Below are 12,255 nucleotides of genomic sequence, written 5' to 3'. Positions count from 1 at the left end.
TTTTAGCAAGTTGGCCCAAGTCCGTTCATGTGTATTTTGCCCTTTTTGTGGGGGAGGGAGCATCATGCTGACCATACACTGTATTCAGCAGTGCATCCTCCCCTTTCCTTCTAAGTCTATAAATACAGTATCTTAATATTGTGTTAAATATTAACATATTTAAATACATGTTAAATATTAAAATCATATGTTAATACATACCAAACATTTAATATTGATATGTATTACTATGTATAATTCAGTGTTAATAACTGAACAAAAATACTTCAAAACTAACTTTAATGCCTATAAAATACTCCACCATATGTCAGTATATCACACTTTTTTTCTTTTTTGAGAGAGAGAGAGAGAGAGAGCGAGAGCAGAGGAGGGCCAGAGGCAGAGGGAGAGAGGGCACTGTCAGCACAGAGCCTGATGCGAGGCTCCATCTCCTGAACGTGAGATCACGACCTGAGCTGAAATCAGGAGTCGATGATTAACCACCTGAGCCACCCACCCACCCCATCACACTCTCCTTAATCTGTTCTGGTTGTTTACCCTTTATCTTATCTTTCTCACCTCTCTCTCTGTTTGTGTGTGTGTGTATGTGTGTGTGTGTGTGTGTGTTTGATATGCCATCTTAAATCCTTTTTGGAAAAGACCATATATATTGTATGTAAGAAGTTTTATTTTATTTCTTACATAAGAAGTTTTAAAATCACTCCCTCAGCTTTGTGCAGAGACAGTATCCTAGCCAGTGAGCTTTATCCAAGGCACAATTATTGCTGATTAAAATCACTCTCCGAAAGCTAAACAATTATGGTTCTTTTTAATTTGTCACTATTACAATAGCACTTTGATGAACATTGTTCTGCCTAATTTTTTTAATGTTTAAGGTTATTTTATTAGGGTAAATACCTAGATTTGGAATTAGTGCATCAGAAGAGTATAGGTATTTTAAAGGTTCTTGTGATTTATTGCCATTTACTTTTCTGAACGGCTCTTCAATTTATAGCGTCATTAGCAAGAAGGAAAGTGCATGTCTCAGTGCATCCTTCCAGCAGTACGTATATTTTTAATATTCAGAAATTTGCTAGGTAGGAAATGGTGTCTGTTAATGGATTTGGAACGTCTGTCTCTTGAGTTCACACCCCAGCGGTGTGGGTGGAGGAATGTCCATCGAATACTGTATCTGATTTTTGTCTTGCAGCTGACTTTGGTGTGTCTGCCAAGAATCTGAAAACTCTGCAGAAACGAGATTCCTTCATAGGAACGCCTTACTGGTGAGTTGTGCAGTTTCTGGAAAGGGAATGACAGACTGAAGGTTCAACCTCAGACTCCCCAAGGTGACCCCTGGCCGCCATAGAGGAGAGAGAACAGTGTCAAGGGCTCCTGAGTCAGCCTGCTGGGTCTGAGCCTGGTCACCACCAACAAGCGCTGTGACCTTGGCCAAGTTGCTTAGCTTCCCTGTACCTTGGTTTCCTTCTCCACGAAATCAGGGATAGAACAGCACCTGTTTCACAGGTTGTTGAGACAGTGAAATGGGATAATGCAATAGAAAATACTTCATTAGGGATGCCTCAACGGGAACCCCTAGAAAATAGTTCGATCCTTTTTTTTTAAGTTTATTTATTTTGAGAGAGAGAGAAGCACATGTGTGAGTGGAGGAGGGGCAGAGAGAGAGAGAGAGAGAGAGAGGGAGGAGAGAGAGACTTCCAAGAAGGCTCTGTGCTGTCAGCACAAAGCTCGATGCGGGGCTTGAAGCCATGAACTGTGAGCTCATGCCCTGAGCTGAAATCAAGAGTTGGGTGCTTAACTGACGGAGCCACCCAGATGCCCTAAAAATGCTTTAATTCTTAATTCAACAAGTACAGATCGAATGTGAGGCCCTGGGCTGAGACTGTGAGGAAGAACAAGTTCAATTCCTACCCTCCCGTGAAGTTTCTCTGGACTTCTCTAGGCCACTGTGTTTCCTTCTTTCCCCAAACTATTACTTAAAAAAAAAAAAAAAAAAAAAGACAAAAAACCTCTCTCAGTTTCACACCTAACTGCTTTCTGTTTTTTCACATGCATTACTTCTCATTGTGGAGTTAGGCTCCCTTCTTGCTTGCTTATTACTCACTCTTTCTTTCTCTCTCTCTGCCCTTTCATTCCTCTTTCTCCTATTCTCTCCCATCCCTTCTCTCTGTGCTGTTGTATTCTCGCCACCCACCCACCCTCTTGTGCCCCCAGTTTTTTCTGGGCACCTCCCCCCCGCCTCTACCCACCCCTTCCCCAGGACTCTGTGTTCTGGATTGTTGCTGCCATCTTGTGGTAGGCGTCAGGAACTGCAGCAGGACATGGCAGTGGAGCCCATTGAAGGCATCTTACTGAGTGAAGACCATCATAAGGAAGACAATGATGCAAATCGTGACTCAGGAGTGCGGCCAACCCTCTGACATTGGCTTCTGGTGGTCCTGGACCCCGAGTCTCTGAGAAGGGCCTGTGGAGGCCAGCTTCTTAGCCCTCTGTTGTCCCTTGGTTGGTTCAGGATGGCCCCTGAGGTGGTGATGTGTGAGACCATGAAGGACACCCCGTATGACTACAAAGCCGACATCTGGTCCCTGGGCATCACTCTGATTGAGATGGCCCAGATTGAGCCCCCACACCATGAGCTCAACCCCATGCGGGTCCTGCTCAAGATTGCCAAGTCGGACCCCCCCACCCTGCTCACGCCTTCTAAGTGGTAAGCAGCGAGGCCTGTGTGCCTGAGGGTGTTTGGTGCATGGCCAGTGGGCCTGGGACACAGGGCAGGTGGGACTGGGCAGGTGGAGTGCCCAGAGTCGGGGAGCAGTCAGGGCCTGAGGGGGTCTCCGGGCCTTTCTGAGCTCCCTAGGCCCTCCGTGTTTTTTTCTGTCCTCTGTGCTCTGGACATGGGTTGTCTATCAAAGCGGACTGGGCGATCCCAGAAGCTGGATCCCACTATGGGAGCAGGTGCCTAAATGAGCCCCTGCAGCCCGGTGGTGCAACCGTGGGCTGGAAACCCAGGCGTGGGCACAAATCCCTGCACGTCTGTGTGTTACCGCTGGGCCCTGGGCAAGTCCCTGCTCTCTGATCGCCGTGTCCCCATCTGTATGGTGACGTTCACCATGAGAAGGTCATCTTGAAAGCCCCTTTGCCTTCACTGCTTTTAGCTCACGAAGGAGCCTTTGTCTTTTGAGGGCTGTGTCTGGGAAGCGCACACATCACAGGGGAGTCAAATGTGTGACGGGGAGCATTTTCTCAGTTCTTGCCATGCTTGGGCTGACTGCTGCTACCTGTCCCCACCCTCACTCCTCAGGTCTGTGGAGTTCCGAGACTTCCTGAAGGTGGCCCTAGATAAGAACCCAGAGACCCGGCCCAGTGCTGCGCAGCTCCTGGAGGTAAGCGGTTCCCCGCTCTGGGGGGGTGGCCCCCCGCTGCCTCGGCCCTGTCCCCGCTTTGGAGGCAGGACACGGCCTGGAAGCTGGGGGTGCTTCTCCTCAGCTCAGGCGGCCATAGGAACACCGTTTATTCATCAGCTGCTTCTGCCGGGGGCGGGGGGGCGGGGGGGACGCACCCCAGAGCCAGTCTTCATACAACTGATGTTCAGGTGGGGAAGACCTGCCGCGGACAGCGCGCAGGCGCACGGGGCGGGGTGGGGAGAAAAATAAAACTGCTCAGGAGGATGGGGGCCTGGGAGGGGTCGCTCTCCCAGAAAAGGAGGGCGCAGAGGGGCTCTGAGCAGACACCAGAAGGGGCGAGGGGACTAGGTGAGTGGCCGTGGGGAGTGGAGGCAAAGGCCGGGGCTGTGAGCCTGTTGGGGGAGGGCTGGAAGGCCAAGGCGCCGAGCCTGGGGTGAGGGCAGAGATCAGAGAGGTGTGCGGCCTGCTCACTCCTAGTTTGGATGGTTTGCCGAGAGCGGGCGCGTCGCCCCGTGGTACACTCACCGTGCCGATGCTTTGCAGCGGGACGCAGACTGCAGAAGGAGAGCGGGTGCTGGCGTGAAGCATCTCATCTGGCAGAGCGAGCCATGCCTGTTGGTCCGTGGTGGGCCCCTCCCCAGACCCAGGCTTCCAGCGGCCTGCTAATGCCTGGCCTTAGCATGGAGGAGGTGGTGGTGGTTTCCTAGAAGCTTTTAGAAATACAGGGGGGAACCTGGGAGCTGCCCTCCGCCTGGGCTGGGGCACACATCGCCTGCCCAGCCATCCTCTGGTCGGCGGGTCGCTGTACCCGGGCCATCAGTGCTGATGGGAGATGGAGAGAAAGTGGGCCTGGGTTCTGAGGAGGGGCCGCTCCCCTCACCTCGCCCACCCTGCTTCTCCCACGTATGTGACTCCGCCTCCGACGTGTGCTGGGGGCAAGGGACGTAGAGGCCACGCCAAGCCCCGAGGCTTTGTTCCCGGTCAGCCGCTTTCCCCGAGTACCTACTGTGTGCCAAACGCTGGGCCCCTGGCTGACGTGGGGGGCGACAGTGCATCCCTCTGGGGTGTGCAGCACAGTGGTTAAGTGTGTGGACTGTAGTTGTAAAGTCCTGGGTTCACATCCCACCGCTGCCGCTTCCTGGCTGTGAGACCCTAGGAGGTCGGTCTAGCTTATCTGTGGCTCTGTTCTTGCTCTGGAATGGGGTGATCACAGTGTCTCCCTGGCAGGGTAGCTGTGAGGGTTCAGTGTGCCCATACCGTGAAGTGCTTAGCTATGGGCTGTGCCCAGTGAATGATGCGTCGGATTCCAAACGAGTGTCGGGGCCTCCTTTTCTGGGTGTTGTGCTGGTGGGTGGGGAATGGGGGTGTGGGGGGCATCACGGTCAGATGCAAAAGCTCCGAGTCTCTTGGGGCCGATTTTTTCCTGTAAGCAGGCACCTCCTGGCCCGATACATCCGGCCCCTTGGACATTCAGGACATTCTGCAGGGAAGAGACAGCTGTCCCCCGTTCCCACATGGCGGCCTGGAGCCTCAGGCTGAGCCAGGAATTCTTACTCCACAGTTGGAAACAATGTCCCGCCAGAGGACTTGCAGTTCAGGACAGAGAGGGCTGCGGGAGGAAGGAGAGCTGCCTGGGGGGCCGCTGTCCGCCTTCTCCGTGTGCCTCCTTGTCTCCGGGTGTGGGAGGGGCCGCAGGACTTCCCGGGGTCACCCGGCTTTGAGTGACAGGTAGCCCGCCAGGTCTTTGGCTTCCCAGCGCCCCTAGTATCTGCCTGCTACTGGGAGGTTCCTCCTGGCCCCTCCCCCTCCACACTCGACCCCCTGTTCTACCCCAGCCCCCACTGGTTTCTGATCCACTCGCTCACTTGCACAGAGATTCCTGGGGTCCCGTCACGCGGCGGTTAGTAACCCAGGCTTTGAGATTGGGTCTGACCATCCAGAGTATGAATAGTGTCCTCTCTGTGCCTCGGTTTCCTCATCTGTGCATTGTGGACAGTGCTGGATTCATGGAATTGTGTGAGTGACTGGGATTCTGTACGCACCATTTTTAGCATTATGGTTGTCACGTCAGGTGCTCAGTGTACACTTGTTGAATCTGCGGGCATTCTTGTCGGGGCCGTCAGTGACTCTCACGTTGCTGGACTCGGTGGCGGGCTCCGGCCTCAGCGCTCGGCCCCTGGGGACCCAGCCTCGGTGGCCACAGCCGACCCTGCCCCTCATCGCTGTGAGCGCTGGGCTTCCGGGTCCCCGCACTCTGCTTGGTGTCTTTCCTTCTCACGGGTCACTCCTCCATGCCCTTCACCTGTGCCTCTTTCCTGTGACCGATCACCGTGGGAGCACACCAGGGCCTCGTCCCCCGTCCCCAGTCACCTCCGGGGTCCCACCCCGATTACAGCAGCGGCCATGTTTCCCCTGCAGCCCCACCTGCCCCACGTCTGCGTCCAGCTGTTTATGCTGCACCCCCACGCCGACATCCACACCCGAGTGCCCTTGGTTTCCACCGATGGCTGTCCTGCCTCAGTCAGTGGCAGCCCCTCCTCTCAGCCATCGGGCCCCAAACCTTGGAAGCGCCCTTGATGCCTCTCTCTCTTGCATGCTCCGTGACCATTCAGTCAGGAAGTCCTGTGGTCCCTGCCTGTGTCCCCAGTTCTGTGATGTCCAGAAGTGATCCCATCACTTCTCACCACTTCCATTGCCACCACGGGTCTGAGCTGCCATCAGTGTCTCACTTGGATTATTGCTTCCTCACCATCTCTTCTCAGTCTCTTCTCAGCACAGCAGCCAGAGGGAAACCTCCTGCCCCTCCTCCTCTGCTCCCCTCTCACTCAGGCTGTAGTCGCCAGCCTCAGTGCCCTGCAGGGTCCTGCATGATCTACCCACCCCGTCTTGACCCCTCAGATCTTCTGTCTTCTTCTTGTCCCCTCACTCGATGCCAGCCCCTCTGGCCTCCTTGCTGTATTTCAGACACTCCAGGCATACAACTACCTCAGGGCCTTTGCACGCTCTTCACATTGCCTGTAATGTGGTTTTCTGACACTTCCATGGTTGACTCTCTTTTTAAGTCATTGCCTCAAATATTAGCTTCTCAGTGAGGCTTCCACCCACCATCCTATTTCATACTGCAAACCTGCCACCCCACCCCCAACATATTCCTAATTCACCTTGCCCTGCCCACCTTTTGATTGTTTCCATGGCTTCCTTGTTTATTAAGTATATTGTTAATCTCCCTGACTAGCATGTCAGCTCTCTGAGGACAGCAGTCTGTTTTGTTCACTGGTGTGTCCCAAGTATCCAGGGGAGTGTCTGGTATGTAGAGGGCCCTCAGCAAGTATTCATTAAACACAGTTACTTATTTTTACTTAACAGACTATTGTGTAACCCTTTCTCCATGCCAGGTAGTATTCTGAATGCTTAGCAAATGTTAACTGATTTAATTCTTTTGACAATCCTATGAAGTACTCTTCAGATTTCCATCAAACAGATAGATGATAAAACCGAGACACAGAGAGGTTAGGTAGCCTGCACAAGGTCACACAGCTTGTAAAAGACGGAGCTAGGATTCTGATCCTGGGTGTCTCCTTCCAAAGCCTGCTCTCTTGACCGCTCTGGTAAGCCTCCTCTCTGAATGAATGAAGGAGAGAAAGAGGGAACGAAAGAGAACAAGAGAAAAGGTTAGCTGGGGGTGAATTGAGGGGTAGATGCCGACAACCAAAACCTGGAAAGTGGCGTCCGGCACTGACTGAAGCCAGCCTTGGAGTGTAGGACCCCGGGCCAGTGGTGTCTCAGCACACAGAGGAAGGCGAGGCTCCCGGTCCTGGAAAGGATGCCTGCGCAGATGGCAGAGGGGTCCTGGCCAGACGGCAGGGGCCGGTTGGTGAGCTGTGGCATCGCGGACTCCCTGCAGAGATGGGACTGAGCAGCTGGGCCTCTTCCTGAAGCAGCAGACAGCTGTGTGTCCCTCTGATGTGGGCCTCCTCCCGCAGGGGTGCGCGAGCATCTTTTCGGGGACCCGTATGCCCAGATGGGCCTGTCCCCTGGGAAGGCCCCAGCCCTCCTTGCAGGGAGAGCTTTGTCTCTCTGCTGAGCCTTGGCACTTTGGGGGTGGCTATTGTCCTTTTTAGAGCCATCCTTGCAGGTAGCGGAGCTGAGGCAGTGAGGGAGGTGGTCTGTGCCTTCCCCGCCAGGGCTGTTTACTGAACAGTGATCTGGGCCTCATCAGCCCCTGGAGGGCCTGGCCTGTCAGCCCTGTGTGCCTGGGGGTCCCGGGGTTCCATTCAGGGGAACTGCCCAGCTCACCCGCTCCTCTGTCAAAGGGCTTGCTTCCCCTCTATGTCCTGAGGACCCGGGACACTCATGGGAGGCAGTGGGGCGGATTGTCCAGCCTCAAGAATGACGCCAGCCATGCTGAAAAGCCACTAATTTGGTCAACATGTAGCGTGCCCTGACGAAAACCTGGTATTTCCTGTGCATTCCTTACTTCTGCCACATCTGCTTCAGCAACTGCAAGGAAGGGTCCTGTGTCTTCTTGCTCCAATTCCTGTGTGAGGTTGTGCGGTGTGAGGCTTAGGGACCTTTGGGATCTGATTCTCACCCTCTGTCCCAGAAGTCGTGCCCTGTGGGGATGCAGGAGGGAATTGGGGTGGCTGGGGCGCAAATAGCCATCAAGGCTTCTCTAACTGTGCTGGTGCTGGTGGCGGCGGCGGTGATGGTGTCAGTGACCGTGGCGGTGCATGGTGTTGGAGGTGATGTTAATAACCATGTGGATGATAGCTGCCACACTTGGAGCACTTACTGTAATGCTTCAAACAACCATGCTGTTATTCCCAGTATACAGATGAGCAAACTGAGGCCTAGAGGGCTTGAGTGACTTGCCCAAGGTGGGGGTGGAAGCAGGATTTCATGCTGGGCAGCCTGGCTGTAGAACGTAAAGCCAGTACTCTAGGCCTCCCATGCTTAGTAAGCCCTTATGAGTGCTCCGCTCAAGACCTGAAACCACACAGCGGCCAGACTGCTACCTTTCAAGGGTAACAGTTAATACCACTGCTCTGCTACACCCTCCAGCAGCTTCCAGGAAGAAAGTCTCCGCTACGATGTGGGGACCCTGCACTCACTACCCTGTCCTTCCTCCTCTGGCCCCTTCTCTCTCCTCTTCTGTAAGCCCTATCTCCTTGGCCTTCCAGCCATGCCTCCAGCACACAGGCTCAGTCCTGCCCCAGGGCCCTTGCACTCCCCCTGCCTGGAATTCTCAGTGCCCTGAGCTTTCCCTGGCCAGGGACCCCTCCCTCGGGTCTCAGCTCGACCATCACCTCCTCACGGGGGGGCCCCTGTGACTAAATAGCCTCCAGCGCTCAGGCCAGGCCCGTGGGGTTCCAGCCTCCTGCCCATTACCTGATCTGACATGATCTTGTTTGTGGGTTGGCCACACGCCTGTTGTCTCTCCCAGTCAGCTGCAAGCCCCCAGGGGCAAGGACCTTGTCTGTCCTGTTGTTGAGCCTTATCTCAGCAACGCGTGAGTGGCACAAACCAGATAGTGAACGGGGGCATGGGAGAGAAAGGAAAGAGTCGAAATACTTAACATCTTCGCTAGTTTGGATTAACCAAAGAAAGCCTGGCTGGTTCAGGGCTCTTTAAAAGGAGTGAGGTTTGCTCCTTTCACGTGTGCAGAGTTAGGTGACCAAGTGGAAGGGGGTATTGCCTCGCGACCTTGTAAACGAACAAGTAGATAAAAGTGATTCATAACGGACCTGTCGGTTGTGAACGTGGGTACAGGGCGCTAGAAAAGTTCTTCTTCGTCATTTACATGCTTTCCTGCAATCCTGTTGACACTGTTCCTCCCGCTGATAAGTTTTCTGATGATCAAGGTGGTGGATGTCATCAGAGCCTCCTCTACATTTCAAATGAGCAAATGCCACTTGAATGACTGCCCACTCCTGGGGCTGGGGGCTGGGGGCTGGGGGCTCGAGGACAGACTTCTACCACGGAGCTGCTTGTGCTGATTTAACGCCTGCTGAGGCCTTGAAAACTTTGATGTTTTGCAAGATGTGTGAAAGAACCTTTTTTTCTCTTTCCTTCTTTCTGTCCTTCCTTCTTCTCTCTCTTCCTCTGTCTTCCTTCCTTCCTCCCTCCCTCCCTTCTCCTCCCCTCCCCTCCCCTCTCCTTTCTCCCCTTCCCTCCCCTTCCTTTCCTTCCAGTGAGCCGGGAGGGGGGCCAGAAAGAGGAGGGGAAGGAGAGAGAATCCCAAGCAGGCTCTGCGCTGATGCAGGGCTTGAACTCACGAGCCACGAGATCATGACCAGAGCCGAAACCAAGAGGCAAATGCTTAACTGACTGATCCACCCAGGCACCCAGAGCCTTTGTTTTTTAAAGAGGTGACGTTTCTGCAAATGCCTAGGAACAGGACATATACGTCTTTGCTTTAAGAGTTTGCAAACACACGGGGCACCTGTTTGGGCTAAATGCTTCCTTGCTCATTATTTTGTTTAATCCTTACGGCCTCCCTGTGGGTTTGGCATTACTGTCTCCACTTTGGAGATGGATCTGTGGCTCATGGAGGGACAGTGACATGCTCAGTGTCACAAAGCTGGTGAGTGACAGAGCCAGGAGTCACCCTCTCCCACACCCACGGGACTTTCTGAGCTGCCTCTGGCCCTCCCTTGACCGAGTGCGTGTTCACATTTCGCTCAGGGATGCTTCTGGCCTCCTCTGCCTGGGAGATCGTCTCTCCCCCCAGCCTTTGCCTCCCTCTCCTGGACCCTCCAGCCCAAAGTGGTCCTAATCCGGGTGTGTCTTGGTCCCCCAGCACCCGTTCGTCAGCAGTGTCACCAGCAACAAGGCTCTGCGGGAGCTGGTGGCTGAGGCCAAGGCCGAAGTGATGGAGGAGATCGAAGATGGCCGAGAGGAGGGGGAAGAGGAGGACACCCCGGATGCTGCATCGGTAAGGCCTGGAAAAACGGGCGCCAGGGAAGCATGGGATCCCAGCAGGCCTTGGCTGGTAGGAGAGGGAACCTGGGTGTGTGTGTGTGTGTGTGTGTGTGTGTGTGTGTGTGCGCGTGCAGGAAGGACTCCTATTCCTCCCATGGCTGAGAGGCTATAGGCTCCCGAGTCACAGGCACTGTAAGTCAGCTTGTGGGCCAGCGTGAGGGTGTGCTGGCCAGATTCTGTACTTTTCGGGAAAGAGCAGTAATCTAGATTTTCATGCAGGATCTTCCAGGTTTTAAAAGTTGGCCGCTGAGTCATTGCTTCCCAGCTTTTTTCCTCTTGTGGCTCATATACAAAATGAAAATGGTTTAGCACACCATGGGGCAAATGCAGATAAAAGCTGCATGTGACCAGAGGCTACAAGCCAAGGGCCTCCGGGCACCCCAGACCCTGTTTGGCTTCGCCAAGTGCCCAGGGGACTCAGGTCTTGGCACATTTGCAGCCCATCTGCATCTTCAGCACTTGGCTGAATTTAAGTTTAAATTAAAGCTAATTTAAATTTTTGAAAACATTTGAGCCAAGCAAAACATGTCCGTGGGCTGGATTCTGCCCTGAGCTGCCGCTTTTGGATCCCTACTCTAAGCCGTTTGGGAAGGGTCTCTTCCAAGAGGGAACCTGCTGTGCAGAGGGTGCTATGGACCACATGAGGCAGGGGCTGGCCTTGCCCGTAGGGAATGGACAAGACGACGCTGTCTCCATGTTCATGGAATGCTAGCGGAGCCGAAGGCTGGTGTGCACCCTTACCAGGCTGAAGGAGGGAAGTGCCGAGGAGGATGGACAGAGCAGCACAGTAGCCACAGCCTCTTCCTGAGCCCTCGCTGGGTGCTGGGTACTCTGCTACTCTGATAGGAGAACCACGGCTCCATCTAATAGATAGGAAAACTGAGGTCCGAGCAAGGAAGTGGCTCGTTGAGCTGATAGGAGGCAGGTATAGGAGAGCCATGGTGGGAGAGGGAGGTGGTGGGCCTGGGGCCTGGCTCCAGGAGGTGACAGCAGGCATTGAGGCTAGGGAGGGACGTAGCCAGCAGTCACACCGGCCTGGTTCTCTGCAGGTGGGAGGCTGATCCTTGTCATGAGGGCAGGGGTGGCTAATGAGGGTTTCAGGCAAGGGCTGGGCATTGGTGTGGGGCTGATAGGATCAGATCTGAATTTCTGAACCATCACCTAAGGGGTGTTGAGTAGGAGGTGGATGAGAGTTGTTTCTGGAAGCTTCCATATCCAAGGTTAAAAACCCATGGCCATTAGGACCCAAGGGGGTGCTGTGGTGCTATTCCATTAATATCAAATTTAAAAACCGGCAAACTCACTTATAACGCTTTGAGATCAATGTCAGGACAACTATTAGGTTCAGGGGAGGGACAGACATAGGTGGGGGCCTCTCTGGTGAGCAGGGTTTCATTCCTGACGAGGGTGGCTACGTGGGTGCTCACTTTTATCCATTCATTGGACATTTATAGTTTATTCACAGACATGGGTGTTGTATTTCACAACAGCAACATTTCTAGTACTTTCCACATCCCCCCCCCCCCCAAAAGCTCTAAAGAACAAAACAAAACAAAACTTTAAAAACTCAGTGGCTTATAGGCTGAAACTAGCCCCCTGGATAGTTTGGGTTGGGTTTTCATGCAGCTAAACAAACCAAACCAAAGGGCTGGAATTAGTTGCCCTCTAAAAAATCAGAAGGTGTCAGATAAAAATTTACACTCTAGCTTGTCTTAAAACAAATTGGAAGGTCTGTCTACAGGGGACCCATTTTCTTATATTGTCACAGTTAGCGAAGCAGAGTAGCCACCGCCACTTTCAGACGGGGCAGCAGCTGTCCGGCTGGCCACAGTCCTAGAAGGAATAGCAGGCCTTAACTCACAACAAGTGGTGA

General features: G+C 53.6%; 1 protein-coding gene and 1 pseudogene across 1 annotated transcript in view; both read left to right on the top strand.

Annotated features, from left to right (window-relative positions):
- The window catches only part of STK10 (serine/threonine kinase 10), a 118,899-nt gene that overhangs the window by 73,295 nt on the left and 33,349 nt on the right, over positions 1-12,255 (top strand). The window contains exons 5-8 of the mRNA XM_039235714.1: positions 1,190-1,262; positions 2,510-2,704; positions 3,299-3,380; positions 10,201-10,335. Coding sequence (XP_039091645.1) covers positions 1,190-1,262; positions 2,510-2,704; positions 3,299-3,380; positions 10,201-10,335 — 485 coding nt within the window. The remainder of the gene's footprint in view (positions 1-1,189; positions 1,263-2,509; positions 2,705-3,298; positions 3,381-10,200; positions 10,336-12,255) is intronic.
- On the top strand, positions 708-831 carry LOC120234112 (annotated as a pseudogene).

This window comes from Hyaena hyaena, unplaced genomic scaffold, assembly GCF_003009895.1.
Source record: "Hyaena hyaena isolate Hyena2069 unplaced genomic scaffold, ASM300989v1 scaffold_102, whole genome shotgun sequence".
Classification (NCBI taxonomy): domain Eukaryota; kingdom Metazoa; phylum Chordata; class Mammalia; order Carnivora; family Hyaenidae; genus Hyaena; species Hyaena hyaena.
Note: the sequence above shows the minus strand (reverse complement) of the source record. Positions and strands in the feature narration are given on the sequence as shown.